General features: G+C 43.7%; 1 protein-coding gene across 3 annotated transcripts in view; it reads left to right on the forward strand.

Annotated features, from left to right (window-relative positions):
* Window positions 1–25,734, forward strand: part of tmem108 (transmembrane protein 108) — a 52,550-nt gene that overhangs the window by 1,749 nt on the left and 25,067 nt on the right. The window contains exon 2 of one of the 3 annotated variants that reach the window (XM_037079580.1): window positions 9,131–9,236. The exons of 1 other annotated variant lie outside the window; for it this stretch is intronic. In XM_037079580.1, the coding sequence (XP_036935475.1) occupies window positions 9,203–9,236 (34 nt within the window). In that variant the 5' untranslated portion in view covers window positions 9,131–9,202. Of the gene's footprint in view, window positions 1–9,130; window positions 9,237–11,500; window positions 11,724–25,734 lie in introns of those variants that run through there. One more of the 3 variants, XM_037079579.1, reaches the window with a different exon arrangement.

Here is a 25,734-nt window from a genome sequence, read left to right on the forward strand (position 1 = left end):
AGCAAAGCACTTAACACTAATGAGGACATTTATTCTGTGGGCACGACCGGTCGTGTACACAGAGAGGTATCATGGGACGCCGTGGACGGTGAACGTTTATTGGACGAAACACGGTTCAGATAGATCGTGTCGTGGATTCACTTTTCCGAATCCGTCTGTTTTTCAGCAACTTTTCACTGGAGTGGAATTGGTCTCATACCGTTTGAGGTCAGTCTCAAAAGGTCCAGTGTGCAGGATCTAGGGGCAGAAATGAAATATAATATACATAGGTAATGACATTTGTGTGTATTCACCTGAAACTAGGAATCATTGTGCGTTTGCTTCCTTAGAATGAACATTTTTTTTCTACAGAGTGCCCTCCTTCCAATCACAGCTGTTTCCCGACTGGCGTCACAGTCTGTATCACCCATGACATGCTTGATAATTTGACCCTTTGCTTGTTTAAGCAAAAACAATGAAATAAACAAAAAGAGCTCATAACGTGAAGACTAGATGACTGACATGAAGAGGACTATTTAGATGACTTCCCCTACAGATCATCTCCGGCAAATCCTGTCAATGCTGCCTGATATTGTTCTGAACGGTGGAAGCCGGAGTGTGTTTCTGGTCATTTCAACGCCCTGCTGTTCGTGTGTGATATCTACTGTCAACATTTGGAGGAGTTTTCAGAGTGCAGCGGCAGAACAACCTCCGCAGCTGCGCTCTTATCACCGGTGTCAGGAAGAGTCTACATTAACACTGAAAAACACCCGGAAAATATCGTCTTTCCCATCGGGAGCGGCGGGAGCTCCCTTAAACAAACGTATCGAGGAAGTTCCAGGAAATGGGAAAATCTGCTTTCTGGCTCTTTCAGCAGAAAGTCTGGGCTGATGGGAAACTGCTGGGGAATGTGACTATGGCGGTGTGACCGGGTTTCATAATTGTAAGTAAGCGTCCCTCATGACTGGTAGAGAGTGGTACACCATGAGGTGGAATGCGGCCCCCATTGGCCCCTCATGCGACGCAGTATGTGCTCAGGATGGACTTTTGCACCTTCCTCCAAGTGGCCAAAAACAGGATTTCGCTTAAGCAAAGGGAGGAAGAAGCCAGCCTGCGCCGTTTCTTTCCTGTTTTGTAAATGCCACGCAGTCTTAACGAAGGCCCTCAGCTGCTTTCCAAATGACTTTCATTTAAGCTGAGTTGGGGGGGGCGGCGGCTCACATACAGGAGCCACGGGGGGACGTGCTGTACTGAAAAGCAAACGAAAATCACTCTATTCAACCGAGAAGACAAATAAATCCCCCCCCTCCATCCTCTGCCACTTATGATCCTATCAGCTAAGGAGCATTCCCATCGGAGCTAGTCGCGCAGAAAGAACAAAAACCCTCTCTTTCAAGTTGTTGACATTTGAAAGCCATTGTACTGTATACAGTTGTATCAGAGCAGGCTCTGTTTGCCCATTGGGGGGGGTATCATGGTGGATGATATACCATGTGGTGCCTCGGTTAAACTAAAGCCCTGAGTAGAAGAGACCCCACCTGCCCCGAGCGAGCAGGGGCCACAGGAAGAGCAGATAGAAGAAGAAGAAGAAGAAGAAGAAGAAGAAGAAGAAGAAGAAGCAGGGGCGGAGGTAATGAATAACTAACCATTATGATGATTAAAGGGGGCGATAGTGGGCACGGAGGAGATAAGAGCGTGGTGACCGTCCGAGCATGAGGTGTTTACAAGGGGAATTCTTCACATTCCTCAGCTGCAGCCATGCCACTCCAATCTGCACCTCCACCCACTGATGGTCACCCTCTGTGCCAAGAGGGACCCAAGGGGTGAAAGGGCCAACTAAGTTCCCCCTCAGGAAGTAGCCATTTTAGATGTGTTACGTAAGCCGATTCTTGGGTGTTGCTTTAGAGATTGTTAGGCAGTATTTGACAGAGCTAATACTGCAGGGGGAGGAACACGTGCAGTGGGAATTAACACAAAGGCTTCTTTTTTAGCTTTGGGCAGAAAAAAGGAGTTGTGAGTCCAAGCTGGAACCTGAAAATGATGAATCTTGAAACATCTACTCAATGGATCAGCATAAACATTCATGGTTCCCAGATGATATATCCTAGTGACTTTGGTGATGCCCTTACTTTTCTAATTGTGCTACCAGGTGTTAGTTTTAACCATGCCAGCAGCCTGGCTGGAGGATGAACCCTAATGACTTTGGTGAGCTTCTGAATTTTCTACCAGCACCACCAGCAGTTCACTTATCCGGTGAAATACCCTCAGGATCTACTGGATGGAGGAATCCCATGACTGATTCTTTGATCTTCTGTGAAATGTCTCAACCACATTATAACAAATTACCATTCAGTTTGGTACAGGCATTCATGTTCCCCTAAGGACGATCCCATGACTTTTCATCTAACACTGTCATCATGCTCATTTTGAAATCTTCCAATACTTGATGAGTGAACTTAATGATTTATGACCATGTACCAAAGAACTAATCTAATTTTTCCACGTTAAGAAAACTGCATATACAGAATAACTTTGGCATGTTAGCTTTGTCATCGTGAGCCTGCTAGCATTTAACTGAAAGCACTGCTGTGCCTAAATACAGTTTCACAGAGCAGCTCGCATGGCTGTAAGCTAGTCCTGTTTGTGTTTCTGTATACTTTACATGATAGACTTATATAATAAAGACTTACTCAGAAGAAAACAGTATGTATTTCGGCTTTGGCTTCAACAAAAGGTGGCTTTGTGGGCAGATATTTAACCTGCTTAAGTCATTATGTTCTCAGTGTTTTACTTAGCTAACACACAAGTATGCATAACTTAAGGGGCCAGGCATAAAAGACAATCAACTTGTCTGTCAGAAAAAACGGGGAAAAAATATTGTTTTAAGCCTTTTTGTACTTCAGAATTATACATTTGTTGTATAACTTTTACTCTGAAGTAAAAAAGTCTTAAAACATTATTTTTCCCCCCTTTTTTCTGACAGACACAACCTTTTAGCTTGGCATTTACTAGTTACTTAACAGCTATTACCATCATCCAGTCTTTATTCCACTGTCTTGTCACACAAAAAACCTTGAGAAAAAAAATATCTAGAAAACTATAACATTCCTTGTATATATATGCGGAGCGGCGTGTGATTCCCTCATGTGAAAAGTGAAACAGGGGCCTCCTCGGGACACTGAGGGTTTGTGTTTTAGGATCTTTTCGTCGCTTTTTTTTTTTTTAAAATTCAGTGCAGATGACTGGGTCTAATAGGATTATGAGAAGGCTTGGTGGGAGGAGAAGAAGTCTGGGTGGGGGGAGTCTGTGTTACCCCTCGTCTCAACCAGGCCTGGGGGATGGTGGGGGGGTCATGTGATGGGGGCGGACAATACTAGCAGGTGTCAGCTTGATGATTACGGGGTCTGAGGCTGGGCTCACCTATTGGGATTACTCTGAGTCTGTAATGGACGGAGGGTTGTGACCCTGGCGTGTGATGAAGCAAATCGCCACCCTCTCACCAAGAAAGTGCTATTCTATCGAGTTTAAACAATAAAAAAAAAAAAAAAAGACAGGAGCCACAGCCGCTCGCCTCTAGTTTCCTTGGCAACTTCTTTGATCTGGATATTTGTTCCTTTAGCGCTGAACTTCTCGCAACACACAAAAAAAACAACAAAAAAAACCATCAAGATCCTGTCATTTATAATTTGTGAATGCTTGCCAGTCCCACTAGAAAACTGTATTCATAATATATGTCATTTTGTTTGCTTTCTGAGATAAAATTCAAGTAAAAATCAAACCCTGATTACCAGCTGGACTCATCTAAAAGAGAGCTGCAGATTAAAGTGTCACCATATGCTGGGGACTGAGGAGCCCCCTCCCCACGGCAGAGCGTCTTATTGTGCTCTATGTCACTGTCAGCAGCTAATTGTTGTGGAGGATTGAGGTGACGGGGGGGGAACACCTCCCCTATCTTGTCCTAAATGCTTGGTCATCTCTGCCCTACACTGCTACCTAAATCAAAGCACTTCCTCCGACAAACACCCCCCTTCCAGCATTTGTAATCACCTTCCCCGAAGCCAGCATTTGATTTTGTGACTTGCGCTACCCTTTTCACGCTGTTTTGAGTCCAAGTTGAGGGAGTGTGAATGCCAGGAAAGGAAATCTGGAGCTCTGGAGTGTATAAAACCATTGTTTTCTCTCCGTGCTCTGGCTGTGCCGCATATGGCTCATTTCATGGCTGCTGGAGAGCCTGATTGATGTGCTGGAGAGCAACGGCGCTGATGTTCCTCGTGTGCAGCGCTTGGTGAGGTCACATGAGGTAAAAGTTAATATATAGGAGACGGACGAATAAGGGGCTAGGGGAAAGACTCCTCAGACTAGAGCTGGGCGATTAGGTCTGGGTACAGAATTAGATAGTTTAAAGGGTATCAAGAGACTTACATCGGTACTATAGATTATCTTACATTTTGGTATTTGGAGTATTGTTATAAAAAGAAAAGAGTGAGACGTCACCCCTCACAGTCACAGTGAGTCAGGGCAACTCTCAAAGGACAACAAGAAAAGAAGCTAAGAGTGTACTGTGTTTGAGAGCCTGAAAGTCTCTATAGCAGTTGCACCTGAAGGTATCACGCCGGCAGAAAACCTTTCTTTATTTCAGTCCTCCGGCTGCTTCCAGGTCTTTGAACAGCTTCTTCTTTTGAAGCAATGCTGGTCGTATTTGGTGATTTTTTTATTCATTACATTTTTATTATTACAGAGAGAGCAAAGTACAGAATGACACTCTTAGCTGATACTTTTGTCCAAAGCGGCTTACAGTAATTCATTAATTCATACACTGATAGCAGTGCCGACCAGGACATCAGGAGCAGTTCGTCACTTCACTGCCATGTAGCCTTTAAAACCAGCAGCAACACTTACGACATATCAAAACAAATTCCAAAATGCTCCTCAAGTAGAAAGGTGATTTTCCTAGTCTCCATGACGGCTAGCACACAACCCAGAATGGCGACGTAGCATGTTTCTGATGTCTTCTTTCGCCAAGGGTGTCATGGGAGCTGACATTTCATTGTAATCATTACATTAGCCACCTCTGGGAGAACTCCTCAAATGTGAAACTATCAGCGCTTGTCACCCCCAATTAGAGAGCAGTTTATATGGTTTTGCTCCTGTTCTCCTCCTCTCCCGTCTAGCTCTCCAGTCTAAGAGATTCGTGGCCCCGGGGGGGCTGGAAAGCTGTCTAGTAATCTGAGACAGCATTAATGGTGAGTAAGATGGAGCGAGGCGTTGGCCCTGCAAATTAATTTTCATACACAGAGAGGCGTTTAAAAAAAAAAACAAAAAAAAAAACAGGAAAAATGACTCAGTGGGTTTTTTCGCCTGTGTGTATGTGTGTTTGTGGATGTGTCTGTGGCGCTGGTAGTGGTGGCAGGGATGGTGCTTTGTGGCAGCCACATCACCATGGAGACAGTGGCATTATCGCGTCGGGAGGACATTGATGCTGGAGCGAGTACAGCATTGGCAGCAGAAAGGAGCAACATGGCAACGACAGAATCCACTGGGCCGCTGGGCAGACGTCTGGCTGTATGTCACACCGGGCTCTTGGAAATGCTTCCTCTTTTGAAATGCCCGTCACTGTTAACTTCTCCGGCTTCACAGTTATTCTTGTGACCCCAAGCCGCTGAACCACAAGATCCATGTTCGCACCCAGATTAGCTCACTTGAGAATGGTGCCGCTGTGAACGACAGGCAGCTCAAGCCAAATGAAACTGCTGCTGAAGCTGCTGGAATGACTCTCTCCCTCCTTCCTGAAGAGGGGAGGAGAGTGTCCTTTGTGGGGGGGATGACTTGATGTTTTGGGGTTTGTCAGAGGCTGCAAATAAATTGGACACACTGGTCGCTGCACCGGCTGTTTGCGCTGTAAAAACACTGCAGCCCTGCTGTGGTATACGATATGTCAAACATGCTGTAGTTACTGCAATGATTTTTCTCTCCCTCGCTGCGCTGTAATGAGAGTTTATGCATCTGGTGATGTTGGATTTGTTCCATCCCTCTCGTTTCCTCTGCACACATAGTTGTGGACTTGGGGCCGTACCAGTATGCATGCATGTATCCAACACCCCCCGCGCCCCAAAGTTATAATCCTTAAATATGTACAGAGTTTGGCTTTGTGTGTGTGTTTCTTACTGAGGGAGAGAACAGGAGGAATTTAGCTTAGCTTAGCTTAGCTTAGCCTAAACACTGGAAGCAGGGGGAAACAGCTCACCTGCCTCTTCGCAAACTGAAAGAATATGCCCGACTGCTTTTACCAAACTTGTCCTCTTTTGTTCAACTTTTGCCTGTGAAAAGATTTTCCAAATTAGATGAAACATGTTTTAAGAGTAAAATTGGGTCCGAAGAACTCTGCTTGAAGCTAGAAAGGTGGCAGGGTCCGCCACAGTGTTGTCCTCTAAGGTCCGTTTGTTTACTCAATTCATTCAGTCATGAAAACAAAGAGAGCTTTTTTTTTTATTTAGTTTGTTTATGCATATGCAATCAATCAATGATTTCTCTATTCTGATTAAAATGTCTTTCCCAAAACTACATAGTGCACCTTTAACTGGTGGGTCACATGAATAAGTGATTTTGCAGCAAACAGAACGCCTGAACAGTAGACAAAACCCATCCGACATTTTTAAACATGATCCTGTGGTTGTGTGTAAGTGATTTGTAGTAAATACCACGAACCCACTGGAACGCTCCTCTAAACGTCCACGCACCCTCCAGTTTATGTCGTCTGCGGCACAGAAGTCATCTTTTGCGGAAACTGTCGCCACAGCAACTCTTAAAATAATGTCGGTGAGGTTTTGGACCGGGCTCGCCTGCTCTCCCCTGGGCACTCGCTCCATTCTTCACTTTCCCACTAATAATAGATCCTGCCGCTCATCCCGATGTATTGTCCCATGCCCAACATCACACAGAGAAGAGCGGAGGCAGCAGGAGTGATGGAGGGAGGGACACCTGCAAATTCTCTCCCAGCCAGCCCCGTCTCCCCGCGGGGCCGAGCATTTGACATTTAACTACGATGGCCGTAAACAGGCCACCGGAAAGCCATTGACATTCATTTTGTCTGGTGCAGTTTTTTTTTTTTTTCTTTGGCTGGGTGGGTTTCGTCTCTCTGTAACTATGCTCAGTGACAGTTTACACCCTGGACTGGATACTTCTTGAATCCCACAGTGCAGCGAGGACGCTCGTCGCTCCAGCCTGAAGCTAAATGCAAAGAGAGAGCAGCAAGCAAGTTTAGTTCAGATTCATTGATTCTAAATCTATAGATTAAAACATCCACTTTCATAATCAATTATTGTTTTAAGCAGTTTAGAAAGGAAAAATGCCAAACATTTTCTAGTTTCATATATTAGGTTTTGGACAGTTGGTCACGTGCTCAAACACACGCAAAATATTTCAAGACTTGCTGCTCTGGTAAATACTTCTTCTGACATTACTATAGTTATAGGAGCACAGCTTTGCAGCAAGCTAAAAATATGTCCAGTGAAGATTAATGTCAATAAGTCGGCCTTGAAGCTTTAAGAAAAATAATTGGACTGTAGCCGGCTGGACAGCTGGTGTCATAAATGTCAGAAAACAGTCAAAAGAAGGTCAAGGTGATGTCTTTGACTGTCATGTTTTGATGCTGAATGAAGTCCAAACAGTTGAAGAGCTAGAAAAAAGTAATATTTAGTATTGACAACAAAAAACTAGTTTAGTGACTAATCAATTATCGAAAATAGCTGCTGATTAATATTTAGTCGATCGACTTAATGTTTACTCAACTGATGGTCACAGCTCTAGTGATCCCAAATTAGACAAAATAAACAAAAATGAGACCAAAGATGTTTAAAAAATGATTTTGCACTATCGGCTTCACAGCCGTATCCACAAGTAAGAGTAAATAAATCCGACTGATTGATGTTGTGGCATTACAGTCTTTTACAGTCCTTTTTCAAAAACATCAAATGAAACTCAGTAGAAGCTACGATACAGATGGCTGACAAATTCAATGAAAAACCATTGTAATGGAGCGATTAAACATAATTCAGTAATTTATTATGATGATATAATAAACCTTAAAAATAAAGATTTTAATATGAAAACAACTTTTATATGACTTGTATAAAACCTTCCAAACTGAAATGACATGTGTTTAGCTGTAAAAGCAAAATTAAAACAATTCTTTTTTTAAAGTATTTTTTTGGCCTTTCTGGCTTTATTTGACAGTACAGCTGAAGAGATAGACAGGAAACAGGGTAAGAGACGGGGAGTGACACGCAGCAAAGGGACCCGGGCCGGGAGTCGAACCCGGGTCCGCTGCAGAGCCTCGGCACATGGGTCGCGCGCTACCGACTGAGCTATGCGGCGCCCAATTCTAACAATTCTAACCCCTAACCCTAACACTGCATACAAATAGATCATGACAGTTAAAGAGGCACTATGTAATTTTGGAGAAGAAATTTAAACTCGGAATTTGAATGTTTACAATATTAATGATGTCATAATTCCAACTCAGAAATATTTATTTTTCCCATAGCTGAATAAACAAGCTAAAAATAAGAGGAAAGTAAAGTCCCAGAACCCTGTTTGAAGCTGGGAAGGTGGCAGGGTCCGCCACATATAAACAAGTATAATAGTATGAAACTGTGTTGTCCTTTAAGGTCAGTTTGTTTATTCTGTTTATTCTGTCAGTCGCTGAACTTAAAACATAACATTAACAAAGGATTTTCTTTTGGGAAAAAAAAATGAATTGAAATGTAATTTTATTACAGATTTTCCAAGAAACATCTATTTAATCCAGATGCTTCTATATAAGGCACAAAGGACGATTCAAGACGTGTAAGATAGCACGCTTCTCCTCCATCATCAGTACACAAAATGAGACAATAATATATTATTCTTTTGGAAGAACGGCATTCATGCCTTAATTTGTCAACCATCTGTGCTGGAAACCAAGATGTACGATAACTCCATGGAGTCATTATGTCACCTGTTGGATGTAAGAACCAAAGGGCGTGTATCATCCACGGTTTATCACTTTATCATAGACTCTGCGAGTTTCAGCTTCATCTCCAGCATTCCATATGGTTCATTCATATCAGTAACCACAGCTGACTCTGTGTGTATGTGTGTGTGTGTGTTGCAGATCGGATTTGGTCCGTGCTGACTCTTGCTTGTTCCTCTGCTGTTTACCTATTCATTAATTCAGCCATGAGTGATGGCACTGGCCAACCAAAGCTCTCCATCCTCTGGTAATTAAACGTCTGTTGGTGAGACATTTTTCTCCTGGAAAACTGACACACATGCACGCACACACACACACACACACACACACACCCGCACACACACACACACACACTCCAGCTCCAAGATGCTGCCGGTGGGCGTCCCAGGCTAGCGTTGATAATTAGCGTGCTGAGTGGTTGCACTGATTGCTTCATTATTTCTCCGAAAGGCATCTGTGAGAGATATTTTTGATGGATGTTGTGTGTTCGACAGTGATTCATGCTAAAGCTTCTTATGTGAACATGGGACAACTTTAAGGCTACCGCACACCGATAGGAACATGGTATTTATCCTCTAAGCGCAAGTATTAAGGTTGCATTCCTCAGAAAAGCCGACAGCCTGAACCTCCTGCACAAGACTCTGTGCAACAACAAAGCTCAGTGCTACCAAACCAGTGTTGTGCACTTACTCAACACAAACACACAAATCCTCTTATGGCTTGTGTGCGCTCCCGTTCAAGAATTGTGAAAGAGTGTCATTGAAGGACTTCCAAACTGATTCACCATAATTATCTTGCTTCGCTCTCAGCGGTTCGGAACGATGCCGTGAGCGGGACAACAATCATCAACTGCGTGGCCCAGTTGCACCAACGAGGATTATATTTGGATGCTACCAGATATTAATGGCTGTTTCTCATTGATAGTTTAAAGCCACTGTCAACAATGATTAGTCTGGTTCTTTGAAAGAGGGACAGTTTCCATGGAGGTCGACGTCTTTTCTGAAGGGCTGTCAAACCTTCAGGAGGAAAGTGAACAGCAGGCAGAGCAGTTTTTGAATTCAGTGCAGAGATGACTGATTTACTGTGCGTCAAAAATGAATAGATTAAGCAGCAACAGTTATTTTTAAATGTTTTTAGCTAACATTCTGTTAATGGTGAATGGTGAATTAGCTAAACTAAGAAGGTAAACGTTACACCTGCTGAACAGTGTGTGAGCTGTCATTGTGAGTGTTTAAGCATTGCTGACATTAGCATTTTGCTTAAAGCACAGCGGTGCTAAAGTACAGCCACACAAATAGTGTCAAGTGTCAAGCTAAATTGGCTAAACAAGGATGGTCAACATCATACATTACACTTGCATTGATAACATTAGCGCTTAGCTCAAAGGATCTCTTATCAAATGTCAACATTTTCCTCTCTCACTTTGTCTTTTATATCGAATCTCTTTGGATTTTGAATTGTTGTTCAGATAAAACTAGCAATTCTAAGACACCAGCTTGTTGTTTTAGCAATAGAGATGGCCATTTTTTCAATATTTTCTGAATAAATGATCCAATTATCATCACAATCATTTGTTGCAACCATATTTAAATGGCTTTGGCGTGAAAACCTTGAGAATGTGTGTTTGGGAAAATTTTCTATGAAATTAACTATTTATGCGACATCAGGAAATCTCATAACCAAGTATTCTACATTGATTTATAAGACAGAACTAACACTGTTGATCACTCATGTCCATGTTGTTAATATTTCTAAACACATGTAAGATTGTTAAAATTCTGTCGATTCGAATACATCCTCTCAGGGTTTTGGTGACTTCCTGGCAGACGATACCTACACCGCAGGGTGCCGTCTGCTCTGTGATATTAATCCAAATAATGTGTCACAACTCTGCCCAGTGACACCTCCTCCACTGTTACTGGACTCCCACTGGACTGGCCTCAGTAGGATCCCACTTTAAAATGTCAACCGTGTCAGGTCAGCACGGCGTCATATCTCCTGTCATCTTCAGGTAAACATCAGTCCGAGAGCCGCAGGGAGTGTCGGCTCACGTCGTTCCAGCTCCGGTGCCACCGCTCCAGTTCCATCAAGACTGAAACCAAACATCACTGCTTCTCTACCTCTCGCTCTCTGCTGTCGCGCTCGTCCTTATGTAAGGCTCCCAGCTCCATCACTCTGAGTCATCTCTGGAGTGTGCCAGTCACAAACTTGATTTTGTTGCTTGACGTGCGTGTATGTGTTGAACCACTCGCAATTTAGCTTCACTGTAATTGGCTTATTAGGCCTTTTGGAGAATTGAGCCACTGGGCTGCTCATCCATGAGTAAATTCTCCAGTTTTTGGCCAATTGTGCTTGTCATGTTTTTGTAGAGTGCATCTGCCTTCGTCTGTCAGGCTGAATCACACCGAGAAGGCCTAATTGATGCAGTGTGTGTGTGTGTGTGTGTGTGTGTGTGTGTGTGTCTGCGTACAGCGAGCCAGACACTCTCAGCTCTTGGAGTTAATCCGTCTCCCTAATAGTGGGGGGATGGAGCAGAGTGGTGGGGAGGAGGAGGAGGAGCAGGAGGAGAGAGGAGAACAATACAACATCTCTCCCCTTCGGCCTCTCCGGACACGTGGTCATCGCCCGGCGGGAAACCTCTGGACCTTGGACGTTCCCTTCGGATGTTGCTCCTCGCGTTCACTTGTCCCAGCTGGCTCACAGAGCTCTCTGCTGCGCTACTTAAGGAAACGAGGTACAATACGCTCCCCCCTTCCAAATAACACCCCTCCCCGCCGCCTTTCGTTCCTGCCATTGTCACCAGACAAGAGGCCGCGTCAAGAGGTAAAATTAGGAATGTGTGTGTAGAGCGGGGAAACTTCCTGGACGCACGAGGTGTGTGCTTCACTTTTTCGGCAGAAAGTACGTTGAACCGAGACAGGAAGTATAGAGACACAGTGGAGACGGCGTGCATTTCCTTCTTTTGCAATGCAAATCAGTGTGTAAAATGCAGGAATTGCTGTGTCTACCTCATGGACATTCCTGAATGTGACAAAGGGCCCTGTTTCCTGTCCTGCTCCTGTGTGGTTTCGTAAAACATTCAGTAAGATTGTCACAGCTCTCATCTACAGGAAAGACGTGCATTTCAAGATGTAATGGTACAAAAATGTGACAACAGGCAGTGGAATGTACAGTATTGTTCTGGAACAAAAGGATTTCCTACGTTAGTTATTTCCTTTCGTGGTGACCTCTGCTTCCTTAGTTGTAAAAGACACTCAGCAGATTATATTTCCAAAAAATGTTTGGTTCGTTACCCTTTAAAGACGGCGAAGTCCACTTGAGTCATTGTTCAGTCAAGCACTCGTGCGCCCTTCTCACATTTGCCGTGTTTCCTTCAACATATTTGACATAACACATTAGTAAAGGTTGATGGAAATGGCAAATTATGAAAAAAATGCCCTCAGTTTCACAAGAAGTTTCTACTCTTGCCTGAGGTTGCCTGATTTTTTTCACTCAATGGGAGTGAAGAAGTTCTAACGTAGTGACCATTTAACCCATAAAAACACAAAATAAAGCAGGAGATCAAAACAGCCTCCTTCTCATATTTTCTCACCGTTTGAGTTTTGATTGGCACTTTTTCAATGACGTCGTCTTGTTGCCCTCTTCCTCTGCGATGGTCAAGGCCGCGATCGCACAAACCTGATCCCTAGGTTGGGAGCCACTCTTCTGTTGCTTTAGTCTTGCACATTTTGCAGCATCATCATTGATAATAACTCGACTGCCCTGGCATGACTTTAACAGCCCAGAGTTTGTTTTTCGCCCTCGCTCGAGCACGTTGTCCCGCCCTGTTACATCTGTTATGTTAAATCTGAGGGGATTAAGCTTGTTTATGGTAATGTGCCTTCTATGTTGGTGGCAACCTCGGGCACCTCATTGTGGCGTTGAGTAAAACCTAGAGGAGCCCAGAAGGTGCGACCCTTTGTCATCGCGCACCGCTACATTTTTAATCCCTCACCCTCAAGGCAAACAAAATTGCTTTTATGTTCACGCATGATCCTTCGCAAGGCGACATGAATCATTTAGACACGCGGCTCAACTGCGAAGCCTTCTCTCTATATTCTTCATATGCGATAACCATCCTTTCATGAGAGCTCGTCTGGATGTGGAAGAGCAGTGCAGTTAACCTTTATCAACGTATGAGTCACTGTTTCTTCTTAAGACCACTGGCTCTCCTTCACATAGGGGGCCTCCAGTGGGAGGCACTTTGACAAATGGTCCTCCTCAGCGTAACGTCGCAGCAGTTGTGCCGCAGTGCACTTACAGTTCTCCTGCTCTCAAAGTTTGCTCGCTTGTGTTCCTGCTCTCGGCGATAAAGCCTCGCTGGCTTTCTCCACCTGCTCCGTGCAAGAGGGCAAGGTGCGTTCAGGGAGGCCTTGTGTTAACTGTGATGCCCGCTGGGGGGCTGGAGGACAGATAGCTGCTGACAGCACCCTCGGCGCCGCTGTGCTACTGCCGTGTCATGCTATTTCGCCGCGGCGTTGGCTTGTCTGTTCGTCTCAATTTAAAAAAAAAAAAAACCTCTGGAGAAGTGTCTGATTTTATTGAGCCATCTGGAGCTAAAAATACCTCGCGCATCACCAATCAGAGCAGAGCACAGATTGAAGAGTGAGACGCGATTGGACGGGATGCCGCATCGGAGGTTCTTTACTGTTCTCCGAACCTCGAGGAATCGTCTGAAGGGAATAGTAAATGTACCCAGGAATCCATATCAAGCATGCATCAGGCGAATTCACACTTTAGTGGAAGCTTTACCTTACAGACTGCTTTTTGATGATTCGTTTTTCATTCGGGCTGCACACGTCTCCCTCTGCGTAGCTGGTGGAAAGGATGAGATGCAGAAAATGTTCCGTCTTGTTTCACTCTGTACTCAAATTATTTTAGAGGTCTGATCGTAATTTAAAAGAAAAAGGTGTCTCTCTTACCGATCCAATGTATGATTTGTTCAAGCCGATATATATTAACACAATAATATCCCCTGGATAGTGGAAAGTCACAGGCGACAGAGCTGCTTTTGATTTACTAAGCATGACAGCGTTGGATATATTTGAGATTGAAGAGAACTCGTGACAGTTTCCAGACGTGTTTGTGGCGACAGAACCAAGTGTTTTTATGGAGACCTCAGGACGTTTTCGAGCCATGTTTGTGGTGACCATAACCGGATATTTTTCACAGGAAATCGGGCATCTCCCAGCTGTGTTTCTGGCAACAAACACAGATGTTCTTTAGGAGACTACAAGACGTTTCGAGCTGGGTTTGTGGCAACAAAAATGGGGTTTTTTTAAGAAGACCTCAAGACACGAACCTGAATGTAAACGAACTTAGGGTTGCAATATAAAGAAATGAAAAGCTTTGACTTATCTGTGGTTTTGCACAAAGCACTTAGGGATTAGGTTTTGAAAAAAAACAAAACATTAAATATATGTATTCTGACTCATGATTAGCATTTTAAAAGGTTGCTGCTTCTCCAGCTGAGTCACTCTGTCTCTGAGAGTGGTTACTCAAACCATGTCAGCTCTCCCTGAAGGGCAGTTTGGCCACCAGCGCAGGTCGGCCATCAACATCGCTGGCAGAAAGTGAGGTGTGACAGGTGTTCGACCTGCTGCAGACGGGCTGTCAGATGGAGGACACCGACGTCACCGGCTGCACAGGAAATCTAATGGAGTCCTAACCTCCACCGCTCCTGTACACGCTAAGATATATCTGCCAGTCAAAAGTTTTGGACATCATATATTTCAGGCTTTTTACGCTGCATTATACCTCATCCATTTGATGTCAGAGTGACTCACGAGGGCTTTCAGGGGTCAACATGGGTTCACTGGGGGAAGAGGACGCTCTCTTGCTCTGACTCTCACTCTACTGTACACTCAGCCTCATGTAATGCGAGCATGCAACTTGGATTTTTTTTGGATTCTGCTGTCAATCTTCCATAGTTCTGCGAAACTGAAATAGGTTTACGTAGCTTGACTAATTCTCCGTTAAAGAAATGTCACTCCTTAGTCATAACACTAGCTTGCCCTTTTGTTTTGTGAGCTGACATTTGCGTAATGACTGAAAATTGCACGTTATAGACTAATTCACTCTGTATTCGACTGTACAGACATTGAAGAAATGGCAAATGAAAGAATTGTTTTTAAGCTGCATTCTTTTCTTTTTGTTTGGCTGGCTGTTTTTTGAGCGACTTGGTGGCAGCAGAGGCAAATATCAGGCTGTTCAACTGCTATTTTGTTCCACTAGCTTCGCTAACATGCTAATTTTGTTGGCTGTTTGTTGCTGTGCAGAAGCTTTTTCATGGAAACTGTCAACCTGTTTAAAATAAACTGATGAGTGCTGTAAGAGTGAACCAAAACATTGAAGCTAATAGCCCTCAGACCAAAGAAGCTAGCTGAAAGATGCTAAAATCCTCCGTAGATTGAGGTGCCACTGCTGAGATGGGTCATAAAGCTACAGGTGTGAAAGCCCTCAGGGCGCCTTGAGGCCACACCACATTCTCTATGAGCAGCCTCTTCCACATCTCATGAAGTCATTTGAGCCACTGTTAACTTAAACATATTGATTAGTGCAGCTTTAAATGCTAGAATATGGTGGGTTATGGTGGTATTTAACTGTATTATTTAGTGTAAGATGCCAGTAAAACCAGGCAGTCATGAATTGATCCTTCGATACTTCCACTTTTCACCTGCTTTTTGTGACATTTTTAGATTCAAATTTGATGATACTGATCTGTACCCTGCTGGAAAAAAACAGCATAGACCAGCAGGATTTCCATGCAGCATAGTGCACTACATATGCTGGTCTATGCTGGTTTTTCCAGCAGGGTAGTCATGGCTACGTCCTTCTGGCTACATACTTTCCTGTTTGTACAAAATATGGTAGGATCAGCATCTCATATGAAGTGTCAGTCAGTCTGTGCACAGACTGCTATGATAAAACTTACAGATTTCCTGTTTACTTGTTGGTTTGGAAGTATTTAAATTATTCCTCATATTTTTATTTTTCAAGAATTTCCCATTTGCCGGCTGCATTTCCCACCCCTGCAGCGTTAAAAAGCCCTTTTCTGGTTCAAGGGACTCGGAGCATGAAGACCAAGCCTGAAGTAGAGATGAGAGAAGGGGAAAAGGGAGATACTTATTCGGATGAAAGCATGACATGACATTAAAGAAGTGGGGAGCAAAGAGAGATGGGAGATGAAGAGAAGAAAGGCCCCGCAGCTCAGGGCTGTTCTACAACATCAAGCCCTGTGTTAGAGCCGCTGTTGGAGATCACTTTTCTGAGCGGTAACAGCCTCTCCTTCCGACGTGTCTCCCGGCTTCAGGGAGTTAGACAGACGTGCACTTATGCAAAGTTACTTTATCTTCCCCGGCCTGCCAAGGATCCATGCTCGGAGAACAAGCAGCAATGCAAGTTATCGCCGAGCTAACCGCTTTTGCAAGCCTCTGGGTAGTGAAATGAAAACCACATGAGCTGAGTCTGAATCAATTCTCAAAATATTCTTTCTGAAAGTAACAAATAACACTTTAAAAGTTAGAGAAAGAATCTACATCTGTGCGTTGGTGTTAAAATCATTGATTGATGAGTTCAGATACTACATCAAAGGTCTCCCAGCATGTTCCCCTGGTGTAAATTTAGATCTCTGACAGCTATTACGTGGAGGATTATGTGCTTGTTATCCGTTAACTGTGGCCTCATCGAGCGACGCCGGTCCGATAATCAATGTGGCCGAGCGAGAGAGGTAGACTTTACATATCAATCCGTCTGCCGGCCTGACAGCTTCCAGTCGCACCATGAGACGTAACAGTCTGGAGATCTGGCAGCGAGACAGAAGCCAACGATGAGGCTTTGATCAGATGTTTATCCGCGGGCGTTTTAGATGTGGAAGACAGAGAGGGCACAGAAAGGGTTACGCTTTCAGCAAACAGATTTCGTCTTGTGCTTAACTTAGCTCCGTATGCAGTCCCAATTATTCACCTCCTCTCGAGGCTTCTGATGAGAAACCGCTTTATGACCCGTCTCTGTTCCTGTTCTGTTTTTTTCGGTGAACTATAGGCAGACAGTAATTTAACTGACTTTATTAGCACAGAATCACAAACAGGAGAGAGGAAAACGTGTCCACAAATCAGCCAAGTCTGAGACAAGGCAGTCTCCTATCGACCACATGCTGCTAGAAGGCACTTTTTTATGTACTTTTGCATAAATATCACCTTGATCAGTCAAGTAATTAGCTGTGCAGTCAAATATTTATATCCAAGGAGACGTGTTGGCTTGGAAAATCTTTATTAGAGTTATTTGTAGTAGATAAATGCTGTAGATTTGCTCCAGCATGAGCTGGGATGCTTCAAAGCAAGCGTTTCCATGTACTGTCTGGATTGTGTTCAGACCAATGGCAAGTGTCATTATGCATCCAGTAAGTGTGGCGAATTAAACTGTCGTCCCGAGCCCCCTAATTCACCTATTTCGAAGGCGATGCTATTCTTCAATTGCGTTACCGGTGGTGACAGGCGTAGCGCGGAGTGACACGCTGTAGTTTCACGTTACTCTTCATCGACACTGAGCCTCTCGCAGTCAGTCAGTCAGTCAGTCAGTCAGTCAGTCAGTCAGTCAGTCAGTCAGTCGCTCGCTCAGTCAGGGGTCACGTAAGGACGGCAAGAAGAAAGAGGGAGAGGGAGATAGAGGCGAGGATATTTACGACTCAGACAGTGGCGAGGGGTGAGCTGCATCCCAATGTCTGCTCCTCCTTTACTGCCTGGCTCAAGGAATAAGCTTGTGCAGAGCGATTGCAGGTATTACAGGTCTCAGAGTCTAAGGTGCAGGGCTGTGTGCGCGCAGTTAATACTGAAAAAAGTCAAATATCACCCACTCGGGACGTCTTACAGGTGAAATCCATCAAATCTGATTCACTGTTGGACACCGTCTAAGAGCTTATCTATCTGCGAAGTCCGGCATATTGTGTTCAAGCGCTGTAATTTACCTGTTTTTTGCCGTGCTCATTTCCTCTCACACTGTTCCCTTCTGCTTTTGTTTCAGTTGATTTTACACTCCTCCGATAATCACCCACTGGCTTTCTTGGAGTGTGCCAAATGAGGCTGCTGTTCGCCTGCAAACGTGTGTCTTTTAAAACGGGTTTCGCAGTGGGCGGCTGTTGAACTTAGCTGCAAAATAATGAGCCCCTACTCTTCTGATTCTCCATTGTCTACAAGTATCATAAAGAAATGCCTTAATATTATGTCAAACTAAACAAAAACACATGAAGGGAACATCGCCAATAAAGTTTTTTTCCCGTGTGCTCTCTGCCTGTCAAGTCTGACTTCAGCTTTAATCAAATGCATCTGCTGACAGCTCGCCTCCTTCAATCATTCCAGACGCTTGCTATTCAGTCTGTGGTGTCCTCTTTCCAGAGGTATAACAAGTCTGTCACAGGTTCTTCCCCGGGGCTCTGTTACCTGTCTCACTTTTTGTTCCACTGATTCAATCCCTTGCCGAATCTGTCAGACAGTCTGGCCTTCCCTTGGTTTTAATGACTGTCAAGTGTGATACAGTGAAGCGTCTGTGTCTGACACCTTGTCTCAGAGTTTAAAGAACATAGAACAAAAGTGCTGCCTTGACTTGACTTGAGATTTTGAACTTGGAATCAATTCTGATTACCATCACTGAACTGAGGACTTTGACTTTGCTGCCGTCAGGCCAGACTTACTCGAGACTTGACTCCAGTCTTGAGACCTGGTTTGAACAACACTTAACACGATGAGGACTCAAGACTTGACTGATATGAGACTTGACTCTCAACGTGACTGGATAGAAACTTGACTTGAGTCCCGAGACTTGGGTTGAACTTTGCTAAAGGAAAATGTGTAATTGAAACGTGACTTCTTTTTAGACTTGACCACCTGGAGACTTGAATTGAGACTTGACTGGATACTTGGACACAAGGTGAAATTAAGTCAGCAAATTATGGACTTGAGACTGACAAGGTTGCTGAATGAAACCTGAGCCTGAGACTTTACGACCTAAACATTTATTTTGAGGCCAAATTAAGACAAAGCTTTAGACTTGGACACAGGGTAAGACATAAGGAAACAAAATGACAACAGGATACTTGACTTGCTTGATACTTGTGTGATGTCTTACTTTAATCAGACTTGAATGCAATGAGATCGAAGTGGTAAGACTTGGAATCAAGTAGGACTAAAGTCACAAAAATTACTTGGATTTGACTCTTGTGGGACCTGAATTGATTGAATCTAAACTCCTTAAAGACTTGACTCAAGACATGATACTCAATACCCACAGACTAAAGTGGGGGCATCACTACTTTTTGAGACTTCACTCCTTGTAGACTGGACACTGGGGTTGGACTTAAGTCAACAAAAGGATTTCAGACTTGACTTACTGAGGACTGAAGACGTTTGGACTTGGGTTTGACTTAGGTGAGAGTTGACTCAATAAATACCTTGATCAAGACTTGGGGACTTAATTGCGGGTCAGACTGTAGTCACAAAAAGTAGGACTTGCAGCTTGATCTGGACTTGACTGCGGTGGGACGTGACAAACTTAAACCCTGATTGCCTAAAGTCATAGCTTGAAACTTGAAAGCAAATGCCTCAGTTTCTGACTGGGATATATTTTCCATATGACTTGACTTGGGATGACCCTAAAGGACTTGAGACCTGCTCTTACGGAGTTGAGACTTGACTGAAGACTTGACAGCCAAAGCCTCATTTTCTGACTTTGTAAGATCTTGCTTCTGACTTGACCTAAACTGCCCCTAAAGGACTTGAAATCTGACTTAAGACTTGACAAAAAAAGCTTCTTTTTTCCTCCTGTAATATCTTCTTCATGACTTGACTTGGACCTGAGACTTGCCTTGATACTTCTCAGTTTCGGACTTGTTAAGATAATAGTTGACTTGACTTAAAGGGCTTGAGATTTGCTCTGGACTCTGGAATCTTTGTTTCAAAGATGTAAAACAGCTCTAAAGTGTAGAGGAAGCTCATGCTGTAGAACATCTTTCATTTATAGGGACTCTGTAGCAGCTGTACAAATGGGCAGGAATAATCATTGACCACCATTTATCTCTCTGTCTGTGTACTCACATGTGTTCACACACCTACAGAGAGGGTTCTGGCCATGAGTTGTCTGATGAATTGCTTTAGTCATTGGTCCTGGCTGTGTGAGCCTGTTGAGTAATGAAGAGGCCAGAGATGCTGTTCAACTCCTCCTCAGTTGCCCCTAAGCACAGCTCCTCCTGAGTGGGAGTTCTCCTCTGAACGAGTTAGAGATTCATTCATCCTGCGAGAGCTACAGTAGGTTTCCCCATTGTTGATGTGATGCGAGAGTGAAGCTGATATTCTGTGTTTGGTATGTATAACAATGAGGATGGAGAGCTGCAAAGAGAGCTAAAGAAACACACTAAAATCCAAGTCACACTCAGAGAAGTATGACACCGCTCTTATCCTGTTCTCTGTGGTTTCTACATCAGTGACTATTGACAAGCACATCGCCTTTAATCCTACAGTGTCCTCCTTTCTCAGCCCTGACATAGAAAATATGTCTTTAGCCAAGACATGAATACAAACTGACAGCTTGCTCACTGAGCACATGAAATCTGTCTGTATAATCATGATTTAGCCATCGGAGACAAACTGTATGAACATGAACCTGGAGGCATTTGTCTCGTTGTTGTTAACTGTTTCATACCTGGAGATTGGTTTGTGTTTGTAGATGATTCAAGTGTGTATAGCAGAAGTGTTGGTTACCCAGTCTCCTCTTTTTAATAACATTTTGGTACACACTGTCATCTAGCCCTTGTGGAAATACCATTTAGGACAGCACCTGCAGTCGACCTTGATTTACAGCTTTTAAAAAAGATTCACACGGTGACCCAGATTCACAGGGAAAAATAAAATAAAGTTGTTGTTAGAAGCTCCTGAAAACAATCCTGCAGCAAAATCTTCTTCTCTGCTGTCCCTCTCTAAGCTACATATGAACCAAATGCTTGTGTGTTTTGCAGAAGTGTGGCACAGAACTTTAGGGATTGATGCAACAGCAACAAAGAAATACAGTTGAATAAAATATGCGCCTTGTTTCTCTGAGGACTGTCGGACTCCAACAACTTGTTCCACATGTATTTATTCTATCAGTAGAACAAGCATTCTGCACGCTCGAAGGCTTTTTAGCCTCAGTGTTTGTTCAGAGACACAATATTTTGAAGCCGATAACAAGTTGATTTTGTCAGGCTCGTATACAGAACATTCACAGTTTTTATGTAACCAAGTGATTGATAGTAGTGATTGACTGGAACGATGATGGTGATGTGTCTCCTCCTCCGATGCTATACGATCAGAGTGAACAGCATGCTGGGAGCCTAATGTTCTTTTAATGGCTGGTGTGTTGCTGTACCGCCGGCGGGGCCTGGAGGGGAGCGATGCTGCTGATTGATAACCTGCACATCCTCTGCCAGCCTTCATGACGCAGCACCAGCAACTCATCCTGCCAGGTTCACCATCCAGGGCCACGACTGACAGCGCTCACACACTCGGCTCACCACACTGACTCCTCAGTATGAGCACCGTCAGGGATGCAGGGATTAGGAAGCTCGCTGGAAACTTACTCCTGCTTTGTAGTCTTGGTGCTTGCGTTTTAATTTAGGCCTGTTGTTGCATCGAATCAATACTTGTAACCATTCAGTTGTTGTGTGTATCCCGGCAGGACTATTAAGTTATCAAAGCCCCAGAGTTTCTCTCTCATGTGAGTCACTGGAGCTGGTTTTTAACCCTCCTCCCTGAAGAAAAATGGTTTCATAACAGAATTGTCCCTTGCCGTAATCAGTAATCAGTAATCAGCTTCTGTGTTGCACAATAAGCCACAGTCTTACACAACTGGTGCCAAGCAAGTGTAAACCACTGTGACGTCAGCCATTGATTTGTGGGCTACTGTTTTGAAGCCTCGAGTTTGGCATTAAGACCGTCGGCATCTTGACTTTTTCAACCCAGAAGTGTCCATATTTGGACGAGAGGGAGGAGCTTGGGTAGGGCAGCTTGACTGTATTTGACTAATGAACCCAAAGAAAAGTCCAGTAGTTTGTCAAAGTGGGGTCTGGAAATGCCCAGCAGGAAGGGGAATAATTTTGTTTTCATATAATTATAAATGGAGGACCCCGGGACAAAGTCTTTTCTAATGAGAGCCCGCGGTCTTATTTGTGTCAGTCCTTGAAAAAAGGACACCTACAGTCGTTTAGTTGCATTAATATCAGAACATTTTAAAAAACAACCATCAGAATTTCCCTGAGCCCAAAATGACCTCTTCATATTGCTTGTTCAGTTTGATCAGCAGTCTAAAAACAAAGAAATATTTAATATGCTGTGACATGAATAAGAAAAACACAGCTACCCTTAGATTTGGGATGCTGGAACCCAAACATGTCAGGCATTTTTGCTCAAAACAATGACTCTAACAATCTATTGATCATCAGCGTTGATCATGATTCACCTTCTCTTCATGGAAAAATCATAATTTGAGTCATTTTTTATGTTTTACCTGCAAAAAAGCTCCATACTAAAAAATGAAAAAGACAGCAAAACGTTACTGAACCATATGAAAATCCACTGTTACATTACAGCACTGTTTTGAAGCCTCTGGTTTGGCCCAATGGCCATTAGCATCTTGTTTTTTTGATTGCCATCCCAAGGTATCCACAGCCTAAATCTTCCCCTGCTCTACCATCTGTTTTACTGTAAACGGGACCATGATTTATAATATGTACGCCATGCTTTGATAAAGAATAATTAATCATAGCAAATGAGATCATGAACACATCAGGAAACTGTTTTACTGAGGTCATAAATCAAGTGAGAAGTAGGCTCATTTTCTCATAGGCCTATATACAATCCGACTTCTTTTTGAAACCAAACTCTGCTGGCTGTTGGATTGACTGCAGCTCAACACTGGCTTCACTTTTCAGACAGGCGAGCTTAGCAAGTTAGACGGTTGATGGTTTTATAAGGTCATCAAGATGGCATCACCAGCCCTCAAAGGTGAAGCTTCACTCCAGAACGACAGCCATATTCTCCGTCAAGATGGTGCCATATCAACATGAACACAAGAGACGCATGGACAGAGGAAGATTGCAGCAACGGCACTATCAGGGGCTGTTTGCTGATTTCCATCAAAGGGTAAAACAACTTCAAAGGAGAAATGGACGCCCTCTGTGTAGGCATGTCCCGTGGGTCGTCGAGGAAGGGCGGAGCTGAGGGAAGTTGGTTTCCCACAATTCGAAATGGAGCTCTGAGATCACACCAAGCCTTAGCTTTGATGCTATGAACTCAACGCTGATGTAACCGCATTATAACACAATCCACTGTGATTTTTCCTGCAAGTGCTGGAAAACATTTTTTGAGAAATTTGAAAAATGAGATCTCACTACAGCAGAGCTTCAGCCGCCAGTCTTTATATGTCACTGTTTTCGCCGCATGTATCTTGCCAATTACTTTAAGGCTTTCACGGTTCACCTCTCTTTATTCTGTACTCCTAAGACAGAGGCTTGCTGCTCCCTCCACTTCATGACAAGGAGGCAAACCAAAGCGTGAGAGCAGTTGTGGTTTGCAGGTCCAGTTATCGGTTGACTGTGAGAACATGACACTGTAGTTCACACCGTCATTGTCGACTCCCACACTTCCCTCCCTCCTCCTCCTCCTCCTCCTCCTCTTCCTCCTCCCCTTTCTCGTTATGGAAAAGCTCTCAGGCTGCAGCCGTTGTGGGCAAGCAGCCAGCCTGCTGCCACAACTCCTATACATAACCGCAGAATAGAGGGAAGTCCAAAATTAAAAGCATTGTTATCCCTGCGGCTGGTGGCCATGGAGAGAAGGAGTGACAGGCTTATTTCATTGTGGCATCCCGGGTGACCTTGGCTTTGGCCTCCAGTCCGCGCCCCCCTCCAGACACACTATTCGGAGCTGCTGTCTCGGACCTTCTGGGACCAGAGCCTGTCAGCAGAACCACAAACACGAAGCCTCGCAGAGACAAGCAGGCTGTTGCTGGATGTCTCACTTTGCCACAGGTTTTTCTGTAATTCCTCAGTTTTTCCTCTTTTTTTTTCCTCCTCCCAATTCTGATTGAGACCCAAAATGTCCTTGTGAATGAATTTGAATATAATGTACTATTAGCGTTGCCATGGTGATGGCTGCCGTCTGCGTGCATGTCAGTTGCCATGCAATTCTTTTTTCCTCCTCTCCAATAGGAAGCTAGGCTGCTATGGGCAAAGTACTAAACTGATGCTTTAAATAGAAGAAAATCAGGATGCTTGTTTTTAAAAAACATCTGTGAATCCTTTGATTATTGTTGAGTCTAGTTTTTATGTGTGGTGTATGTTTATGAAATAATAATAATAATAGTGCCACCCTTACCTCATGTAAGGGTGATACTTTCCTTTTTAGGAGCTGGAGATGGAGTGGACTTACAATTTTTTTCCACCTTGGATGCTGCATGAATTCTTTTGACTTTTGAGCAAAAAACTTCATAAATGCATGAACACATAACAAGATACAATCCTTGAAGTCTGGTCTGAGTAATATGTACAGTTTGAAAGTTTACCAAAACACTGCACAGACGTGCACACACACACTTTTAGGTGTTACAGTACAACGCAATCACATCTCAGCCAGGTATCACAGTCATAGTACACTGGCGATTATGTCAAAGCATCTCCTGTAAGGATGGTCGCCTAGGTAACCTGTGTGAGTAATGGAGTCCAGGGGATTTGTTGTAGGAAGTGTGTAAGAGAGGCATCGGGTACTGCAGTCACGTAAATGACCGTGCTTTAACTACTTTAGTGTGTAGCTAGGCTCGGAACAGAAAGACTGTATTTCACAGAGGGGAAATAAAAAGCCCCTGTTTATGCAATGTTACTACGGCATTTTCATGCATTTTTCACAGCAGAGTTGGTCCAGACTGTGAAAAGCTAATTACCACTGTGTGACCAGATCCGAACAAACTAAATGTGGAATGAAGTGTATGCTTGTGTGCATGATGCTGAGAGGATTTTTTTTTTTGTATAATGTCAAGTTCACTTAAAAATAATCATTTTTTTGTTTTTCCCTCAGCTGTTAACACATACAAGCTTGGATTTGTATGACTACATGACATGTTTTTGATTCTTCAGGTCTGGAAGAATGACCACTGCTGGCTACGACTGAGGTCTGCTGACCTGTGTGATTGCAAATGGTGCACAGTGTGATGAATGCTAGTTATTTAAGCTGCTGTTAGTCTTTGCTATAGCTACCTTTCCCTTATTGTGGTAGTTTCTATTTTACAAATGGGTGTAGTGTTGGCAGCAAAAACAGTGACAGGTTAACCTGAACTTTACCTAAGTGTGCGCTATTTGATTGACATCAGACACATCCCTGTATGAGCCAGGTAGAAGGATAGTAGATTGTGTCGACAGCGTAAAATCAGAAATCTACCAACATATGATCACGTTAATCGGTGGACATTTTCATTTCTTTTGAAAGCCTGCACCTATTTGTCTATTATACAGATAACTACCTAAAACAACTATCAATCATTACCTACATCTTGGTCCCCCCACTGTTTCACCCAACTCATCACCACTTCTCCGCCTCCATGCAAATCCTCCGTTCACCCAGCAGGAATCCCTTGTGCAACAACAAGGACATGATCCCTCACCAGCTTCTCATCTGTGAACAGGCACCAGACTT

Source organism: Acanthopagrus latus, chromosome 19, assembly GCF_904848185.1.
Source record: "Acanthopagrus latus isolate v.2019 chromosome 19, fAcaLat1.1, whole genome shotgun sequence".
Classification (NCBI taxonomy): domain Eukaryota; kingdom Metazoa; phylum Chordata; class Actinopteri; order Spariformes; family Sparidae; genus Acanthopagrus; species Acanthopagrus latus.